This window comes from Fragaria vesca, linkage group LG6 (assembly GCF_000184155.1).
Source record: "Fragaria vesca subsp. vesca linkage group LG6, FraVesHawaii_1.0, whole genome shotgun sequence".
Lineage (NCBI taxonomy): Eukaryota > Viridiplantae > Streptophyta > Magnoliopsida > Rosales > Rosaceae > Fragaria > Fragaria vesca.
In genome coordinates, this window is record NC_020496.1 from 25,778,683 (window position 1) to 25,799,808 (window position 21,126).

The 21,126-nt window shown below is 37.6% G+C and overlaps 4 protein-coding genes and 1 pseudogene across 7 annotated transcripts; 2 read left to right on the forward strand and 3 right to left on the reverse strand.

Moving 5' to 3' along the window:
• Window positions 1-966: 966 nt before the first annotated feature.
• Window positions 967-3,568, forward strand: LOC101306836. 2 transcript variants are annotated; one of them, XM_004303746.1, is made up of 4 exons: window positions 967-1,626; window positions 2,046-2,264; window positions 2,588-2,685; window positions 2,825-3,568. In XM_004303746.1, the coding sequence occupies exons 2-4, from the start codon at window positions 2,167-2,169 to the stop codon at window positions 3,334-3,336; spliced, it is 708 nt and encodes a 235-aa protein (XP_004303794.1). In that variant the 5' UTR covers window positions 967-1,626; window positions 2,046-2,166; the 3' UTR covers window positions 3,337-3,568. The 2 variants fall into 2 exon arrangements, with proteins under 2 accessions (XP_004303794.1, XP_004303793.1); XM_004303745.1 differs by having other exon boundaries at window positions 2,066-2,264.
• A 76-nt stretch (window positions 3,569-3,644) lies between these two features.
• On the reverse strand, window positions 3,645-6,000 carry LOC101302193 (vacuolar-processing enzyme-like). The gene is made up of 10 exons (XM_004305750.1): window positions 5,988-6,000; window positions 5,776-5,903; window positions 5,519-5,683; window positions 5,290-5,446; window positions 5,000-5,085; window positions 4,723-4,919; window positions 4,541-4,589; window positions 4,262-4,441; window positions 3,900-4,106; window positions 3,645-3,803 (listed from the first exon to the last, which is right to left on the reverse strand). Exons 1-10 carry the CDS (start codon window positions 5,998-6,000, stop codon window positions 3,645-3,647), a joined length of 1,341 nt encoding a protein of 446 aa, XP_004305798.1.
• A 2,844-nt stretch (window positions 6,001-8,844) lies between these two features.
• Window positions 8,845-11,659, reverse strand: LOC101307317 (vacuolar-processing enzyme-like). Its single transcript, XM_004303747.1, has 10 exons — window positions 11,577-11,659; window positions 11,112-11,306; window positions 10,819-10,983; window positions 10,579-10,735; window positions 10,349-10,437; window positions 10,039-10,229; window positions 9,876-9,924; window positions 9,562-9,759; window positions 9,258-9,464; window positions 8,845-9,158 (listed from the first exon to the last, which is right to left on the reverse strand). The coding sequence occupies exons 2-10, from the start codon at window positions 11,286-11,288 to the stop codon at window positions 9,009-9,011; spliced, it is 1,383 nt and encodes a 460-aa protein (XP_004303795.1). The 5' UTR covers window positions 11,289-11,306; window positions 11,577-11,659; the 3' UTR covers window positions 8,845-9,008.
• Window positions 11,660-13,859: 2,200 nt separating this feature from the next.
• Window positions 13,860-16,556, reverse strand: LOC101302482 (annotated as a pseudogene). The gene is made up of 9 exons (XR_185119.1): window positions 16,407-16,556; window positions 15,978-16,142; window positions 15,704-15,859; window positions 15,503-15,591; window positions 15,175-15,374; window positions 14,871-14,919; window positions 14,553-14,771; window positions 14,244-14,450; window positions 13,860-13,997 (listed from the first exon to the last, which is right to left on the reverse strand). The product of XR_185119.1 is annotated as a vacuolar-processing enzyme-like (transcript).
• Window positions 16,557-17,568: 1,012 nt separating this feature from the next.
• Window positions 17,569-18,514, forward strand: LOC101307605 (auxin-binding protein ABP19a-like). Of its 2 annotated transcripts, XM_004303749.1 has the most exons (2): window positions 17,738-17,857; window positions 17,954-18,514. In XM_004303749.1, exons 1-2 carry the CDS (start codon window positions 17,740-17,742, stop codon window positions 18,307-18,309), a joined length of 474 nt encoding a protein of 157 aa, XP_004303797.1. In that variant the 5' UTR covers window positions 17,738-17,739; the 3' UTR covers window positions 18,310-18,514. The 2 variants fall into 2 exon arrangements, with proteins under 2 accessions (XP_004303796.1, XP_004303797.1); XM_004303748.1 differs by having other exon boundaries at window positions 17,569-18,514.
• Window positions 18,515-21,126: the final 2,612 nt, after the last annotated feature.

Sequence of the window (21,126 nt, forward strand, 5' to 3'; positions counted from 1 at the left end):
AATTGATACCTATTTGACAAAGGAAAAAAGAAATGTGATTTTTGAGTAGATGGAGTAGATATCATGTGGTCCTTTTGTGTTTTCAGCTCATCAGCAATGCCCATATGTATGTTTGTTTTATGCCCATATGTATGTTTGTTTTTTGGATGCTAACAGGTTAGCCAAGGTTGCTTCTAAGTACAAATGCAGTATATCATTGTCTGGCAATAGGAAGCATTTTGTTTAGAAAACTGATAATACATGTAACCTATTTTTGTTACCCTCAATTATTCTGATACATGGGATACAAAGTTGTTGATGGAGGGACATGTATTGTACTACTGCTTTTGTTTAATACATTATGTATATTAGTAACATTACTATATCTATGTTCAGTTTCTCATGCATTTCAGTTTTGCTTAATCTTTCCATAATAAATGAATTATTATTGGTGTCATGTGGTAAATAAACTCATTCACCATTTTCTTAAATTGAAACTTTAATAGTATTGCTAGAAGAACACTATACCTATGTTTACATGCAAAAAGCATCATTGTAGACATTCAACAGCAAAATTGATCCAAACAAAAGCATTTACGGTAGGGAACATCCGTCGTTGCAAACCGCGGCAACGCGCGGGCATCATCTAGTGTAATACAATAGCATTTTGTGTATCTTTGGCAACCACTTCGTTATGAGAGAAATATAGAGAGGTTGATGTATACATAGAAGTTATAGAACACGTATGGGATGAAGGAATAACAACATTGAGATATCATAATTGATAAACAAGACAAGTTTTTTAGATTCCTACTCCTTTTTGTTAACTATCCAACCACATTTTGATGATGGAAAGTTGTAATCCATAAAAACCACTAATAAATTGTAATCCATGTCAACACGCACTGAGGAAGAAAAAAAAGAAAAAAGAAAAAAATTGGGGTGAGAGCAAACCCAACCGACCCGTAAGCCCACTCATGAATTTTTTTTTCCAACTCACCTTGCTGTAACCAGAAAAAGAAGAACGAAATCGGAGTTGTTTTCCTCCGATCACACCTGACCAAACCATGTCCTCTCCCTCTCCCAGTCGTCGTCGCCAAGACCCTCCCGCCCCCGCCGAGCACCACAAGCCATGCCGCTCCAATCCCAAAACAACCCGTCGCCGCCGAGCCCGAAAAATCTCGCCTCAGATCCACCAAATCGTGCAACCCACTGCCAAAAAACCCTTTCACCGATCCAAACCTCCTAGCGCCGCCGGTCTAGATGGTGGGGGAGTTTGAGGTTTTCGAAGCAGGTGGTGAGAGTGCGAGTGGTTTTGCCGTCACGCGTGGCCGAGTAGGGCGTCGGAGAGTGGGTGGAATTGGGTGGTAAAGGAGTCTAAGAGAGAGGTCAGCAGAGAGAGGGGAGCTTAGGATGGGATTATTGCTCAGAGGCAAAGGGAGAGAGGACAGCAGTTGATCGGAGAAAAACAACTCCGGTTTCGTTCTTCTTGTTCTGGTTACAACAAGATAAGTTGAAAAAAAATGCCACGTGCCGATTCATGACTGGGCTGTCGCATGAGGCACCACCTAAGACTTTCTCAAGCCGAGTTTCAGCCATAACCGTTTTTCATTCTTTCTCACCATTCAAATGTTTCAGGATTCTCAGGTCAGTTCCATGATTTTGTTCCATTTTTCCTTCATAATGCATTAGGGTAAACACACACAGATTTTCTCCTTCCTTCTCGTTTATCAGATTCATGAATGAAGCAAAGAGAAACTGTACAACTTGAACTCAGATGATCATATCATAGAAAATCTTGTGTTGTGACTAAAAGGCTTATTTGATTGGTCTGATCAACTACATGGTTATCGCTTTTGAATGACTCGAGTGCCTTGAATCATGAATCATGGTTTCTTTTTGCATAAGGGTTTTATATAACCTAGTTCATAACTTCATATGCACTATATTACTTTCTCTAACCAAGATTGGCTATTAGTTTCATGTTTTTTATCTTTCAAATCCCTCTGCATACAACAACATAAACATTGGCATCTGAGTTTGGTATTTCATGTCTGACCATGTAGTATATTGCTTACAAACGTAGCCCCTCAATATAAACACGGGAGAAACTTGCACCTCTTCTGCAATTGGGAGTTGGGACGGAGTTAGCAGCAGTAAACATAGTTTTAAGAACTTCATCTTGCAATGGGGGCTGTCATCAGTAAAGCTACGGATGGGATCGGCGACCTGCTTGAAAAAACACTTTTGGCTCCATTTAAGACTATGTTTGATGGATCATGCCAGTAAGTTTTACTTCTTAATTTATACACCAATGCTTGATCCAATGCATGTTGTCTCAGATTAGTTTTTCATTTGAATACAACTCATATTTGGCTCCATTTTTAAGTGACATTGCCGTTGGTATGAAATTTGCTTTCATATATTCATATTTGACTAGAGATGATGTGATGGCATGTTGTGCTGTCCTAGTTTAGCACATATATGTTCAATTAGATTCATCTCCATTAGTTTGTTGTATTGATGCACTGATGAAATTTTCCATCACTATTTATATAAAACTTTTCGTTTCCACCTTTCACATACTAATAGTAGTATGATTCTGCAGGGAGTGTTCGGGACCTTGGGATATGGTTTGTTTCATTGAGCATTTATGCGTGACCAATCTGTTGAAACTGCTAATGATCCTGGTCCTTTGCTACATAAGTAATTTTCTGCTCCTTAGTTTTGTCTTCTTATTCACTTTGATGTTTTGCTTCTTTTGATTGGCCTTGGAAGTGTAACTGATATTAGCTTCATTTGGAGAATGGTTGATTTGTTTCTTAATATATGTTCTTCTTTGCAGCATTACTTTTCTTTTATTTAGTATTCAAGTTGGGGATCTTCCAATGCATTGGAAAAAGCCTCTGTAAGATGTGTTGGGCTGCATGTGAGACATATTGGTTTGCACTGCAAGATATTTGTTGTTTCTTGTGGTACAAGTTGAGCAACACTAAGAGGGTAAACCGTCGTCGCAGGCGCCATCTCCGCCACCGCCAATTTCAAGACATTGAAGAAGGCTACAGTTCAAGTGGGGATAATGATTTATGGGACGATTATCATAATCTTAATGTTAGTAGAAAGCGAAAGTCACTTAGCAGGAGAAGAAGAGATAGGGTGCAGAGGTCTGTTCACCTTTCGAGTAGGCATGGCAGTCGAAGTCACCATCATCGGCATGTAAGGTTAAAGACTAGAAGTATGTATGTTCGTGTTATGGGCAGGTCTCAAAGGCTAAAAAGCTCGAGACATGTGAAAATCGGCAAGGTGACAAGTGTTCGCAGGAAAACCAGAACTTCTAAGAGGAGGAGGCTTAGGTGATTATTGTCAGTGATTCTAAAATTAGTTTTATTAATTTGAATATTCTGTTATTAGTAAATTGACCCTCTAGCTGTAGTTTCACTAGTTGTGATAGAGTACCAATTGTTGAACATATGAGACTCAGTTGTTGCAGATGAAATGTGAGTATTGTACTGATTCATGAGGCACAGAAGGCGAATCTGCTTTGGAAGATAATTTGTTTGTTAATCTTTATTTGCATACCAAGTTGCATACCAAGACCTTTGTCACTTCATCCATGTACAACAAACTCATCACAACAGTTATGCATGATGAACTATTCGTCCATTTCATGAAGAACCATAACTAGAGTTGGGGTGTTTTAGAACAAGTTTGACTGCAACCATTTTCTCTTTAATAACCCCAGCATTGCAGATGTTGGCTATAGCCTGTGTGTATTTTATTCCATATGTTGACAGAATTCCACAGAAGTTCTCATAAGTCCTCACCTTCATGGATAAGAAACTCAAGCCATAATTTAAACATATAATTTTTGTACTTATAACAAATGAACAATCTGTGCAAAAAATGATTTCTAGACTTACAAACATCTTGAGGCGGTCCCAGTCATCGACTAGTGGTTGCCCTGAAGGCCTGACATTCATCAATACTTGTGAGCTCTTCTGGTTTCCAAACGAAAGCTCCCCTATTTGATTTATTTTATAGTCCTCTTGTTTTCTTTGAGCAATTTCAGCATGCAGCTGCTTCTGTGCTTCCAGTTTCTGATGAGAGCCGGCTGGAGCTCTTTGGAACTGAAGCATAAAGAGAAAGCCCTTATAGATCCAGGATTAAAATTATCATGAGAGGCCTTGTGTGTTTGTGTGTTTATGGATCTCTTGCTTTCTAGCTTCTATTTATCTTGATTCTCCTATAGTCTAAACTGATCATCATTTATGAGATTTCTTACCTTGTACTGGAAATGGAGGAGGTCAGCGTCACTTTGGCTAATATTAACTGATGAGATTGATGGTGAAGTATGGCTATCCTTAATTGTATGAGCTTCCCCCATGTAAGTAGAGAGGAACTCATGTCTATGACTCATATCTCCATACTGCATAACATGAGATGTATTTGTTCTTCTTCGAACCTGTTATTTGGTCGACATGATATCAGTCAAATATGTATTGACATGACATGCTTTAAACATATCACTAATAAGAAGGATAAGGAAGTTTCAAGGCTCTACAATTTCATATTGCTTCCCTAAAGTTTCTTTATGCAAATCTTGCTTGTCGCTGCTCCCAGTGAGAAAATTCCAGAAAGCACCCCAACAACAAAGTTATTAGTATGTGAACAGTATAGTCATTAGATGATTAAGGTAGTTGTTTTGAACACCAAACAGAAATTTTTAATCAAAGTGTTGCATACCAATCCTCCATCCAGGAAATACTATACAAGTCTCCCAAGCAAGTAGAATATTCTGGAGGAACATCTTCCTCACCAGGACAATATGTTCCATAGCTACTCTCTTCTGCATTTGATGCTGTTGTAGCATATATATTTAGATTGTCCGGAAGGAGGCCTTCAAAAATTCTCCCAGATTCACATGCTTCGACGTAAAGCACCTCCAGATTATAAATAATATCAGTACTGAATTTCACCATATAAGTGTAAAACTTTAGTGAGCTAGCTGAGAAATTCTTACCATGCTTTTGTAACCTTTAGAAGCATGCTTCTTCTTCAGCACATCTATGAGATCTTTAGCATAAACATGCCCACCAGCAGGCATCCCTGAACATAAAATGTCATGATCATAATTAGTTAGGTAATCTATACCTCTCTGATATTTCCTATTGTAAGATGTGAATGCCTATTCCCTTTACTGAATATATGGCCCCCAGAAATTACCTTTCGTAGAATGCAGGGGACTCTGAGATCATATTATACTAAGTTTCATATGAATACAAGCTTTTTAGAAAAATTAAAGTCACTAACCAAGTACTCCTGGACTTCCATGGTCAGAGTAATAGATGAAAATGTGGTCATTTGGACCACTATTAAGAACCTTGCCACTACCTCCATTGAGAGCACTTCTGTTTCCAAGAATTGCAGCATACAAATTTTCTGGATTAACATTATCCCCTGTATAATCCTGCATGAAATAGATACTACATTTATTCAAAATTGTAAAAAAACTAACAAGAGTTGGTAAATAAAATGAAACCTTTGGAACTCCTCTATAAACATCCGTGCCATTTGGCCTGTTGATAATGACACCAGGCCTAGGATTTTCAGGGTTGCTTGCAATATCATCATACATGAAAACAATTATGTTCTCATCTTCCAATCCGCCTCTCTTCAGTATTTGGTATGCATGGCATACATCAGCCTGCACAAAAATATAAACAGAAAATCAATATCAACAAAACTACTATTAATTGTTACATATCGATATGGAATGAGTTTCGGGCAAATCTAAACCTGATGTCTGTAGTTACTGTAACCCCTTGATCCAGCTACCAGAAGTGCCCATCTTTTTCCACTGTCCTCAGTTCTGCTTGGAGAGCCATTATCACCATGATTGCTGAAACCTAGCACTTTGTCTGCAGCTGCTTATGCATTTGCAGTAAGGGACCAGGTTGCAATACTGCTCAAACTAAAAATTATAGCTATGGAGGGTAATACTCCACAACCTGAACTAGTCATTCTGCGTATAGATTTAGGTTTTCTGTATGAACAAAATATATATCATCTTCATTAGAAGTCCAAAAAATAATTTACGTGAATAACTTCAAATGAATGAGTTCAGGAATTATATGATTTGTCAAAATGAAGCTGATGAGACCCCTGTAAAGCTCAGCCTTGTCTAGGAGCACTGGATATATAATTTTGAAAAATGAAATTAAGACCATGTATACCTCTTTCTCAGATATTTCAGAAATTGTTTGCAAAGAATTTGCTCCACAAGGGTTTGATGCTCTCAAGTTTCAGATTAATATATAGTGCTCTTGCAACTAAGAGAAAGTCAATTTATATCTGTGGTGGAAATTAACTGCATGATCACTAAAGTGCTCTTTTTCTTATGTCCCTCCTCTTTCTTTTACTCTAACACCATGCATGTAGTAGCAGATTTGAACAGAATCCTATAGCAATTATCATTTCCAGGAAGAAAAAGAAAACGCTGTGATATATACCAGATCCTCCCATTTACTATCCCCTGGTCTCCTTCCCAACTTTTACCTTTCATTTTACGAAGTTCACCAGCTACATATTTATAGAAGCACCAAATCTATAATCAACCTAAGTAATACCCCTAGCAAAAGCAGAACATCAGTTTTGAAAACCAGCCACGAACATTAAAAGGTGTATGGATCGAACAAAAGTTTGACAAACTAATGATCGATGTAGATGAGTCCACCAGTATTTGAGTCAGTATAAACAGTATAATGTATCCGAATTAAAACTTATTGTTTTTTCTTCAATGTAATCTTTTGGAGTTTTGGTAACAAATATATATGACTACACATGAATATTGTTTAAACGATAGATATTTCAGTATCGATCTTGCATTATATAGTGCTATTATGGTTAGGATTAATTATAAAAAACCCCCGAACCATAGGGTCACTTTCGTTTACATACTTAACTATGAAAATCTTAAATACTTAACTATGAAAATCTTAAGATTTCATACCTTAAGTTTTGTTTCAATTACAATTTCATACATTTGTCTCTAACGGTGTTAGATATCTCAGTTAAGTGCTGATGTGGCAAAGATTTGGGTTTCATTCAAGGGTATTTCCGACCATCAGTTCAATTCCTCTAAACACCAGTAATCCCATTTTTCTTCTCTGCGTCGGGTTGCGACGAGATCCGGGTCGGGTAGAACGAGAGCTGGGTCGAGCGTGGGCGGCACAGGCTCGTCGGCCCCGGGCGAGGGCAAAGCCCATGGATTGCGGGGGGCACGGATCTTGTCACTGTCAAGGTGCTGCCTGACCGAGGCTAGGCTGCAGAGACGCAGATGCCTTAGGGTGGAGGCGCGCCGGTTTGGAGTTGATCGAGGCGGCGAAGATGGGTTCCAGATCCGATTGTGGGGCGGCGTCAGGGCGCTACTCTGGTTCGTCGTCGTGGAGGGACGACGCTGTGGTTTTGGGTTCCGGGTCGGGGCAGAGGATCGACGTGAGCGGCGCTGGGCGGAGCAGAGGCACCGGAAGCCTGGGCTGATCGGCCAGTGAACTTAGGGCTTTAAGGGACGCGCGCGCGGGGGCTGGGCTGAGCGGCAGAGCCTTGGTGCCACGGCGGCATAGGTTGCAGAGGAGTTCGGCGCCGGTGAGGGAGATGGCGCGCTGGGAACAAAGGGAAAAAAAAAATCGCAGTGGGAAACATTGAGACTTGCGCAAGAGGTCTCAATGTCCTCAATTTCATTTTCTGACATTCCAGAAATGAAATGGACGAAAATACCCTTGGAAGAGAGTGTAAAATCTGACCAAATGGGGCCAAATTATGCCACGTCATCAGTTAACCGATGAAGGTATAAGATTGTTAGTTGGGGTATGAAATCGTAAGATTTTCAAAGTTAAGTATATAAACGAAAGTGACCATATAGTTCGGAGGGTCTTTTGTAATTAATCCTTATGGTTATAACCGAATGCAGAAATAAATACCAAGACGTATTACGATGTGAGAGAGAGGAGAAATAATAGTTGTTAACTTGTTATGGTAGACAATCGCTTGATTCAGACGAAGGAGCGGGTGGGTATAAATAGATGATAAGTTCACTACATAGCCAAGGGAGATCTAACTAGCTAGCTAGCCAGGAGTCCCAGGACCTATGGACATTTTGAGGGCGAGTCCTATGGACAGTTGGACTGCGACTGAGGACCAACTATGAATCACCTCCTACACCAAGTTGTTGGCCACAGAGATCTTCTGCAAGGAGATCCTTACTTGAGGCAGAGACTTGATCTCCGTGTACAACACTGATGTCAAGTATCCTAGTCATTTTCTAGATTTTTAACTCCTAATAATTTTCTCCAATATCTCAGGTATCATAGTCAGTTTCGATATAATGTTTATTTTACATTAACAATTGTTATCTTGAAAGGTATTATTATGTAGGAAACAAGTAAAATTATCATGACCAACTTGTATATCATGATGACCAACGTGTATATCGTTTAAAGATTCAATATTCTGTTTTAATTTTCTTACCTACTCAATAAAGTAAAGATTATTGATAGAAGATCACATATAAAGTGTTGAAAAGACTAGCTTTCGCTGCAGATTTCACTTAACATGTATTTCTGTTTTTTTTTTTTCCTATATTTCTTAACTTCCTTACTGGTTACAAACCCTTATATAATTCACATATGTTTATCATCATATTGAGATAACAACTCGATCATATATATTAGTTTGATCCACGTAATTATCATATACAAATATACTTGATTAGAAACATTTCCTCACTAGACCTGTTGATCAAGGCAGCAAATTGAACATCTGTTTATAGGTACTAGCTAGATTTGCAGATCGACAATAGATATCACATTTTTGGTAGAATTGATCTTTATTAATTAATTTATAGTATAAAGGAGCTAACGTGATATCACAGATTCACCTACATGCATTTTACGTATATATGTAGTTTAAAACATAACCAGCATACTTAAAGTCGTATGCATGACTTTATTTAGTACATCTATTCAGATTAATTAGACATGAGGTTTCTTAGAACAAGCTTGATCAGACACTGCAACCAGTTTCTCTAGGCTGATCCCGGCATTGCACATGTTGGCAAAAGCTCGCGTGTACTTCATTCCATATGTCGATAGCTTTCCGCAGCGACTCTCATAAGTCCTAACCTGCACAGGAAAGAATAACGTACTCCAATTCATTAACTGAGATATGCAATCAATAATGTATAAGAAGATATATGTCTGGTAGCTGATAGGAGAACTTACAAACATCTTGAAGCACTCCCAGTCATCCACTAGAGGTTGTCCTGAAGGCCTGACCTTCATTAGTAATTCTGAGCCCTTCTCGGTCCCAAACAGAAGCTCTCCCATTTTTGTTATGCTATCATCTACACGTTTCCTTCCAGCAATTTCATTATATAGCTGCTTTTTAGCTTCGAGCTTCTCATGAGAGTTAGTTGGAGCTCTGTTTACCTGAAGAATAACCAAAGGAAATGTAAAACATTTTGATATTATTAAGTACTTGGAGTTTATATTCTAAAAAGGAATTCAGAACTGAAGTGTGGAAAACCTTATACAGAAAATAAAAGAGGGCTGCATCGCGCTGGCTAACAGCCCTTGAGATTGATCCCGAAGGCGAAGCTGTGAGGGCAGGGGGAGCATGGCTATGAGCTTTAGAAGTTGCCCCCATGTAAGTGTACAGGAACTGCTTTATGTAACTCATATCTCCATACTGCATAACATGGGATTCATCTGTTCTGTTCCGAACCTGTGATTTAGCCGACACACATGATCAAATTCTTCTCATTTTAAGGATATTATGCATACAAATTATAAACAAATTAAGTTCGAAAAAATTATAGTGAAGAATTTCATTGCTCCTACCCTTTCATATTGAACCTCAAAAGTCTCTTTGTGCAGATCATGTGCGTCGCTGAATGCACAAAAAATCACAAAAGTAACAGATTACTAATTAGCTTCTGATTCAAAATATTGGAAAGTTACTAGTTAGACAGCTTCATATAAACGAAAAGCTGGCTTTTCTTACCAATCCTCCAACCAGGAAATACTATACAAGTCTCCCAAACAAGTACCGATTTTTTCAGGAACATCTCCAGAACAGTATGTTGCATAACTGCTCTCCTCTCCATTTGCTGCTGTAGTAGCATATATGTTTATATTCTTTGGAAGCAAACCCTCAAACATACTCCCAGACTCACAAGCTTCTAGGTAAAACACCTATGTTTTGTCGTCGAAGTGTGAAAAAGTTCGTAAGTTGTTCATAATTCACCAAAAATAATGAGTTTAGATTGTATATCAATAATTCAATATATTACTACTGAAGTGAAGACTCTCACCATGCTTTTGAAACCTTTAGCAGCGTGCTTCTTTTTCAGCACACGCATTAGATCTTTCGCATAAACAGCGTCCTCGTCACTAGGCATCCCTGAAATACAACATTTCATTCTTATGTAACCATGCAATATTAATTTCTTAGAATTATCTGTTCATCAATTAAATAGTTTATGTAAATTCACATATATATTGGTCTTTGTTTTTGTCTGAGAAATTAACGAAAGTTACTAACCAAGAAGTCCTGCAGCACCATGATCAGTGTAATATATGAAAATATGGTCATCTGGACCAGTCTCCAGAACCTTGCCACTTCCTCCTTTGATTGCAGCTTTGTCTCCCAGAATAGCAGCATAGAAATTTGATGAGTTAACAGCATCTCCTGTGTAATCCTGCTTGAAATTAACTATTTACGGTTAAACATGCATATATTTCAATAACAAATGATTATTATCCGTAAAACGAAAATACAAACCTTGGGAACTCCATGGTAGACGTCCTTGCCATTTGGCTTGTTAATAATGACACCAGGTCTAGGGTTTTCTGGGCTGTTGGCAATATCATCATACATGAAGACAACGATGTTTTCATCTTTGAGTCCGCCTTTCTTGAGTATCTGATATGCATGGCATACATCAGCCTGCATATGCAGCAAGTTACTTGGACTTGTTAGTCTTCACATAAGAAGCCAGCATTTATATCCATATCAAACCAATAAGTTTAACGCTACTTGATACCAGCTAGATTAATTTGATAAATTTAAGTGACCTGGTGTCGATAGTTCTCGTAACCACTCGAACCGGCAATTAGAAGTGCCCATCTTGTTCCTTTCGACTTATGATGATCAGTGGTACTTAGAGAGCCATTTTCTCCAAGGGTGCTTCCAATAGTACTCTCAACCAAAACAGACAGGAAAAGAAGTACCAGTAAACCTTGGATACTCATTCTGCAGATTAAGATTACCTGTGGAAACACAATCATGCAGGGGCTTGATTAGAAGTCCAAACTTGACGAGGTTTAGGTGCTATATGTCGACTAATGCATGATTGAAATGAAGCTAACACGCACAGATTAAAGAGCTCACCGACTTGTCTTAACTTAAACGTACACCTTCTACTAACAAAAAAAATAAGAACAAACTTACAAATTTAAGAATGTGGGAGTTTAATTAGAATGACTCAATGATAAAAAGAAGACGAAGTAAGATTGGTTGATGAAGCCCAGCTTAATTACCAAGAATTTAAACTTCTCAATGTTCTGGAAAAGAAATTGCTCGAAGGCTTCACGTACTCAAGCTTTCAGATTTAAGTGTGCTCTTGTAACAAGGAGTATGTGCTCAATTTATAGAGGTGTAGTGGCTAAAATGAGCGGTTCAGATCAAATTTCCAAACTTAGTTAGGTACTATAAGCAATTGACCCATTAATTCAAGCTTGGTAAATTACATGCAACATTCAAACTTAGTAAAACTAATTGACCCATTAATTCAAGCTTGGTAAATTACATGCAACATTCAAACTTAGTAAAACTAATTGACCCAAATGCAAACATTTTGATGAGATACTGATGTCTTTATCAGCTAGCACTTTAGGTTGGAAAGTTTTATTTTCGTAAACTAAGGGGATCAAGAAGCAATTTGGTTGAAAAAGTTCATGAACATGAATGTTAAAATTAAGTGAATTCTTCTTATCGTTTATCACTTTAGCCTTTCCAGTATAAATTTTAATTAACACTTTCAATTGTTAAGGCATCTAACACTCTCGAACGTATGTAGGCATTTTCTTTGGTTAGAAACCGAGCCTCTCTTTGTTAATTTGTTATGTGTAATCAAAATGATATTCATGCAACCTCTCATTTTACATGGAAATTTGGTATTACGCATGGATGTAAAACCTCCCAACTTGAATGGACTACAATCTCAATTTCGAAAGATAAATATATCCCATCTTAGTTCTATATTCCTATACAACCATTCTCATGTCATTTCCTATCAAATTTAGATTGTTTTACAACTCTACATATCTAAGAACTTTCCAAAAATTAGTCTGATATTCACAATTGCACACCCGATATTCTTCATCATGATCGATCATCAAGATCATTGGTATTTGACGTGGTCCACTACCATGGCTTATTCCTAATTACGAATCGAAAGGAATAATCACTTGTCCTCACGCTTAAGATCGATCCACGACTAATAAATTTTGGCCATTACTTGAAATTTTTGGGTTTGGAATTGTGGTATTAATAAGCTAGCAGTAGCATATTTGAAGAAGCAGAACAAGTAGTACAAGAAACGAAATTACTTATAAAGGATACGATATTGGATCTCAATCGTAATTAGCACCATGTACACCACCTATATATGTATAAACTTTCCAAGTTATACATTTCGTTTGATTATTAATGTCATTGTCTAGTCAAGATCAAGATAGATAATGACCTCATAATTAATCATCAATTGGTGGTGATAAGATTCTTTCATTCTTAGAGAATAACTTGTAGGAGGGACTACGTCAAATTCAGGTAATAACTTCAGCTAGCAAGTGTACTAGTGGATTCTTAGTTAAATTTGATTACAATTTCATTAAAATTGAGTAGCTCTAAACTAATCAGTTTAATGAGCTATGATATAGATTAATGTGGACGCATGCAATACGTTCATATATGATCTAGATGATCATAGTATTTAGGGTTTCGATCAACATTTGCAATATATCAAATGACGATAGGCAAGACAAGCTCGATCTTAAAAAAGGAATTCCTCCCACATATAAAAAAGAACTGCATGTTACTTGTACGTTTCATTTCCCAAACTTTGTTAGCAAATAATAGGAATATACAGGATGATTAAACGTGCTAATGAAACAACTTATTAGGTCAGGACTCCTTCTCTTTGATATCCATATATAACTATACGAGAGATCATATTCCAGCTGGTATAATCGACTACAAAAATGGCAGCTATCTTATCAGACGAGGATTACTATCCAAATGGGCGATGCACGTAATGCCAGTATGCAACACATTTTTAACCCTTTCAAATCGCTTCCTGAAATTACTGCTTGTTGAAGTAAAATCAATGTATCAGTAAAAGCAACAAGAGATTAATCAGTATGAGAATCTACTATTTTAGTTGTTCCATGTACGGTGCTTGAAAGAAACATTATAAGTGGAATTTCATGCAAGAGTCGATGTCATATATAGCGGAATTTTGCTGGCAAATCTTATTAGAGATTGGTTAGATTTATTGTCATCTTGTCAATATATGTCCAGTTCGATGACAGACCAGGTCGTAACGTATTAGGGTTGATACGTTGAATGACTAATGAAGAGCCAGAAGCATACGTGTAAGATAATATGAATAATTGTAATTCTCGGCCTATATAATTAAAAGAGATTTTTTAATTAAGGTATGCAAAACACACAGGTAATTATGTAAACAGTTGTGCTGATGCAAGGGAATTGGATGCTATATGATATTTAAATCTTAATTACTTCATGGTATAGCAAGGGAATTAAGCATGACAGGTTTGAACACATGCGGCAGCCATTTGTTCCGGCGTAGCTCCGGCATTGCACATGTTGGCAATTGCTCTTGTGTGTTTCCTTCCATAGTTTGATAAAAATCCGCAGTGTTTCTCAAAAGTTTTCACCTGCATGCAAGTAAGATTAAAAAAATAATTAGATAGTAGGTAGTAATGCATGTGCAATTAGTTAGTAGGGTTTTAATTCTTAACGCGAACCGATATATATGATTCTTACATCAATTAATTTACGGATATTGATCAGTCACACTAAAGTATACGCTTGCGTACATGTGTGACTGAGGCTACGTACGTTTCTTTTGCAAGAAATATATATACATACATACATGGTACATATATATACTTGGGTCTTACCAGCATCTTAAAGCAGTCCCAATCATCAACTAGAGGTTCCCCCGGAGGTCTAACATTCGTCAGCACTTTTGAGCTCTTGTCATACCCAAACAAAAGCTTCCCAATTTGCTTCATATGATAATCCACCTTCTTCCTCCGAGAAATTTCATCCACGAGCTCTTTGTGAGCTTCAAGCTTGGCATCGGAGCCATCAGGAGCATTGTGGAACTGACAATAAAAAAATTAACAGCATCCAAATTTGGGAAATCATTCTGGAATTTAAGTGATCAAATTGATAGCTTGAGTATACATAGCTAGCTTATAAGCAACCTGCTTGTAACGAAAATGGAGGAGGTCTGCGTTGCGTTGGCTGACAACCCTTGGCCTTGAGGTCGATGGTGATGCAGTGTACTCGAGATAAGTATAGTTATCATTTTCAGGATTTGTACCCATGTAAGTGAAGATGAATTCCTCGCTTAGTCTTTTATTCCCAAATTGCATAACATGGCTCGAATCTAAGTAGCCATTTGCTGCAGTTCTCCTTCGTACCTGTAAAAGTAGTAAAATGATCAACAATGTATTCAAGTTCTCAACGAATTTAGTGCCTCAGTATTATACACTTGGAACTACAAGAGGCTAATTATTTACCACTTCGTATTGCTTCGCAAAAGTTTCTTTGCTCAAGTCATGCTCGTCACTGCTCACATGTATAACAAGAAAAAAAGTTACAATTACATACATTTTAATTGATATATAGCCTAGTATATTATGTTGGGAAGGTGTCGTCCAACATCGAGTATATTGGGGCAAAAGTTAAGTATTGTGAATGTGAACTGAAATACACAGAAGGGTGTGTGTTACTAATTATATTATTAAGAGAAGAAGTACTAGAATTCGAAGTTAAAATATATGATCGATAAGAAGTACGTAGAATTAATGTATATATACGTACCAATCCTCCAACCAAGAAATATTATACAAGTCTCCCAAGCAAACATCATATCCTGGAGGAGGACTAGGGAAGTCTCCAGGACAATAGAACCCCCAACTGCTCTCTTTTGAATTTGACGCTGAAGTTGCATATATGTTTATATTGTTGGGAAGGAGACCCTCAAACATGCTCCCTGAGTCGCAAGCTTCCATGTAAAACACCTAAAGATTTTGCAATTTGCATAAATCATTTTCGAAATCAGTCAATGCATGGCTTTTATATATCTATGTTCTTTATATATAGATGTATATGGGAAACATATTGAGGCTTCTAAGCTCAATTAACCTACCATGCTTTTGTAACCTCTTGCGTCGTGCTTCTTCTTCAGCACATCTATGAGATCTTTGGCATAGACATAATCACCTACAATCGGCATGCCTATGTATACAAAGAATTGCATGCTTAATCACGCGCATTAATTATTGATTATCCCCAGTAAAAATATTTGGGATGAACATATGATGAAGATTATGACAACTAAGTTACTTACCAACCATCCCAGGACTGCCATGGTCAGCGTAATATATGAAAACGCGGTCGTTCGGACTGCTGTTTAGACCTTGCCGCTACCACCGAAGAGGGTACTTCTGTTGCCAAGAAGAACAGCATAGAAGTTGAGCGAATTAACTTCCATTCCTGTATAGTCCTGCAAGAATAAAGTAAAAATTGAAAAAGAAGTTGAAGAAGATTAGTAATAGCAAAATAAATGATGGTGGTAATCTAGCTAGGTTGAAATAATCAGCTGGATAATAGAAATTATTGACCTTGGGAACTCCTTGATAAACATCACTTCCATCTGGGTTGTTGATAATGACACCAGGTCTAGGGTTTCTGGGGTTGAATGCAATATCGTCATACATGAACACAATGATGTTCTCATCTTTGAGTCCACCTTTCTTCAGTATCTGGTATGCATGGCATACATCAGCCTACATATACATAGATAGCCCAACGAATTAACTTTGTTAGCTTCAAATGCTTAATCGCTAACAAAAGAGATCGAGTTTATGTACGTACGTAATTGCAGATCACTACAGTACTTAAGACATTCACTGATCCATATCGCCATTCTTACCCAGAAGAAAAGTTCAGCAATCTATAGCAAGGTGATAAATAGATATATATATATATATATATATATATATATATATATATATATATATATATATATATATGGTCCAGCAAATATGAACCTGATGCCTATAGTTATCATATCCTCTTGACCCAGCAATCAAAACTGCCCATCTTGTCCCGTTGCTGATATCTTCCACTTTTGAAGATGAAGATAGTGAAATAGATGTCAAACTCAGTAGTGTAAGGAACAGTAAGACATAGCGAGACATAGTGACCTGCTGCCAAAAAAAACCAAGCACTATTACATGTATTAACAAAAGGTAAATTCTTTTCTGGAAAACAACACTTGAAACAGACCAGTTCGACTACATACCCAAAAGAATTAATATGATCTTAGACAACTTTGCAGGAAGACGTACTTCTCGATTTGTAGTAGCTAGATACTGGCATAGAACTGCACTCAAGATTAATTAGTACTCGGTCTATATGTGCTTGTTAAAATTAAGGAAGTAATAGCCGACTATTTATAGAGCTTCATGGTTACGAAGTAAATCAATGGTTGAAATCAAATCTTCGATATGAACTATAGAAGAAGGACAAGGTGATCATGGAAACGCAATCCTCCTTTTGGTCAATCTTCCTGAGAAATTTGAAGTATGAATCATATGAGTCAGTTTCAATTAGTACAGCTTAATCTCCTATTCCAAGAAACGCGCGCACTAAATACGTTTTACTCTCAACTCAGTCAAAGGTTTTTCGACCTAGTCCAACTCCAAGGTAACAAATTTGAGTCAGGATATCTAATATGGGAAAATCTATATAACGTCGTTGGAAGAAAAAATTGAAAATATATATACAGATTATCATTGCAGTACAGAACTACAGATTGGATGTTCATCCGTTAATGTTAATCATATTGTTCGTTTAAAAATGTTATACACATAATCATACTTTGAGGTGCCTGTGAAAATGTTAATCAGTCATATTGAACCATCAGTTGTCAGCCGGCTCTAAGTAACGGATGGAATAGGAATCACTGGGGAGAAAAGCATGCAAAAGTTACTTAATTACTGCACTAACCCTAGCCTCCACGGTTCTATTTGTTTTCTGTTTTCGTAATATATATAAGTATATATCTACTTACTCATATGCAAAACCGCACGTATATGACTAGGTAGACGTATTGTACAAGTTGCTGAAATGACTGTACGTGTAAGCTAGCTAATAGCATGGTGATAAGATAAGCAATACTATTGAGTACAATTTTAGGCAGCCCATTCCTTTCACCATTTAAAGTCGTACTCTTTGGTGTATCTATTAGCTAACCAAGACACAAAGCTCGACCAAAGAAGGAATACATAAGTTCACAGCTTGATTTTACGTGTATCGGTCAAGATGATTTCCCGTGTCTTCTTCGTATTTTCTCTCATCCTCTCCAGTTCCTATGCTGCTATGCAAGACTTTTGTGTTGCAGATTATGCAGCTCCTCAAAGCCCTGCAGGGTACGCTTGCAAAGACCCCGTAAAGGTTACGGTAGATGATTTCGTGTTCTCTGGCCTTAGGGTTGCAGGTAACATCTCAAGTATCAACAAAATCGGGCTCTCGGCGGCATTTGCTGTTAACTTTCCTGGTCTTAACGGCCTCGGCGTTGCTCTGGTTCGTGCAGACTTTGCTGTTGGTGGAGTTGTTCCGATTCACTCACACCGTGACGCTACAGAACTCGTTATCCTTGTCGAAGGAACAGTCGTTGCCGGGTTCATTGCCTCGAATAACAAGGCGTATGTGAAGACTCTGCACAAGGGTGACACTATGGTTTTTCCTCAAGGTTTGTTTCACTTCCTAGTGAATGTCGGTCGTACTCCAGCTCTAGCATATGCCAGCTTCAGCAGTGCAAACCCAGGTGTGCAGACTCTGGAGACAGCTCTCTTCCAAAACGATTTACCTACCGAAATCATAGCCAAGTCCACTTTACTTGACAAAGTTCAGATTCAGAAACTTAAGCGTCTTCTTGGGGGTAGCTAGTAAGTAGTAACTCATCTGTATCTTGATATCTATGTTACTATATATGTATATATATACCCAAAAAAAGAATGTGATTGATGTGCATTTCTTTCACCCGCCCTTAATTAGGCGCTTATTACTTATTTCTGCTTGATTCTTGTACCAAAAACAACAACGTTCTTGTACGTTCCTACTGCTTGTTAATTGTGGGCATGGATTAATATGCAAATGTTTTGGTTTCTAACCGAAGGTAAAAGCCACAGAGAAATAAAACTCGATTATTAACTAAAACAATATAGGGTAATTGCTTAATGAGGTCATGAAACGCACAAGAGGTGAGACTTACAAAACAAAACTCATTGGGGGAGTCTGTTATTATTGGAGCTGTGTGCCAACTTGGTAAGGTATGGTGGAGAATTAAACCAAATTAGCTAGCGCTTATCATTAAATTATCGAGGTTTTATTATATTTTTTGTTTACAGAATTCTGTAAAACCAACAAAAGTTCGCCCAATGCTATTCGCCAACTATGGAAGATGATGTTTTTCAGCAACTTGTACCTAGTAAATTTTTGTGAATTACACACAAAGTATATCTCGGAGATTATGACTTAAAAGACGAGAAATTGTTCAGTCCTCCCGGAGGACCACGTGGTGTTGCCTAATGGTCCTCCTCACCTATAAAATGTTGACATATGGCACTTTTTTGACAACTCAGAAGAAGGTGAAAAACGCTAGAGTAAAACCAGTCAAGGTCAGGAAAAAAAAGAAGAAATCAAACTCCCGTTAAGTATATATAGCCGTCTCTCATCAACAGATAAACCATAAAACAAATATTGTTGCTGCCTTTATCTCATAACCTAACGGCTCTCTCATTAGTCATCAATCTTGTCAGTTTCTACAAAGACTGTTGTAGACATATAAAAGTTAACGATAATAATAATCGTTGAAGTATTCAAACGACGTGTGGACCCGACAAATTGCATACGTGGCTCGTGAGTTAGCAAAGTTGAAAAGTCTTTAGAAATGACACGTGGCGGCGTGTAAATGGCCAGTCGACAACAAAACCTTAAATCCCGACTAAAATCAATTATTGGATGCGATTGATAATAAGATATCAATCAAATTAAATTGATTATCAAAAAAATAAGTCGGACATTTAATCCAAATCAGTTATACCTTATCGGTCGTAATTAAATCAATCAATTAAGACTGATTGATTTAATTATGTTAAAATTAATAATTAAATCGATTAATCAAAACTGATTGATTTAATTATTACCGGTAAGGAAATATATTTAATTCGGTGTCTTCATTACATGCCATAAACGGAGGTATGTTGACACTATAAATACCCCATCTCATATCAAGGGGAGGACTTCTGACAACAGAGAGAAAAATCACTCCTGAAAACTCAGAAGTCTCAAAATCCCTCGAAGAACTACCAAGCTTCCAAATAGCCAGCTCTTCACCAAACTCAAATCCCAAACATTTGTCGTGTGATCAACTCTCGTGACCCCTTATGTCTCAAGAACAAGTGCTTGTCACCCTTGAGTCAAATCCATATTCGGAGATAGAATCAGAGGAGTTTCACAAAGATTTGTAACCCGCATTCATATCAATAAAATTATATTATTCTTTGTACATGTGTTGTTCTGTAATTTATCGCAGATTTTTCGTGTTTACAAAAGTGGCACGCCCAGTGGGACTACTTTGCCTCTCATCTCCTTCTCCGTAAGAAAGTTCAAATCCGTTCAAGAAATGGCCTCCAAGAACACCCAAGCCATCTCGACGAAGAAATCCAAACCAACAACCTCGAGGTCAAGCAGCGAATCCTCTGGTCATGTCACCCGTAGCATAGCAACACTACCGGAAGAAAGGTTTTAGCCGACGAAAATAAAAAACCAGGCCGACGAATTATTTTTTCGTCTGATAAAGTCCACTTTAGCCGACGAAATTTCCCTTTGTCGGCTATGATCAACTTTAGCCGACGAAATTAAAATTTCGTCGTCTGAATAATTTTTTTCGTCGGCTATAGTTTGTGAACTTTAGCCGACGAAATTTTTAAAAGTTTAGCCGACGAAAAATATAATTTCATCGGCTAAAGTATTTAAATATCTGCAGATCTAGACAACAACTCATCTGGGAAAAAAAAAACTATACGTAGATCCTTCAAATGCAAAAAAGTCGTGAAATAAGATATGACCAGAATGGTGAAATACTTCTACGGTTGAAAAATCACGGTATTCCGGTAAAGTCTCGGTGCCGATAGTGGCGGTCAATGAAATTTACCCTTATTATTCACTATGCTGCAGATTTGGTTTTTGGTGTCTGATTGACTATTGTGATACATTTCCGGAAGCGTAACGTCCCTACGAGTTAAACTCATCGCTAATGCCATGATGTATGGGCCTTTTTGGCCATCCGAGTCCGTTTAGGGCTTCAAAATGTAGTTTTCTTATTTCCGATTAGAGTTGATCATTTCGATCGAGCCCTTAATGTTGTCGAATCCAGTTGAATTTTTTACCACAGACATCTTTTGTCATAATGATCATATCTAACGGTCGAATTTTGGTTTGTAAATTTTAGTCATCGAAATCACAACGTGTCTACTATTTACTGTTATTATTCCCTATGGGGAGCCCTATCGTTGGAAGGTAAATGTCTCAAAATTTTTATATGGGCAGTTGCGTCTCATCTACGTGAGAGTTTTTTGTGTGGAAGGTTTGACCAAACTACGTAATATAGTGGGAGATATGAGCGTTTTCGTGTGATAAGTGACGATGGATTAGAGTTGACCGTTTCGATCGAGCCCTTAACGTTGTCGGATCCAGTTGTAA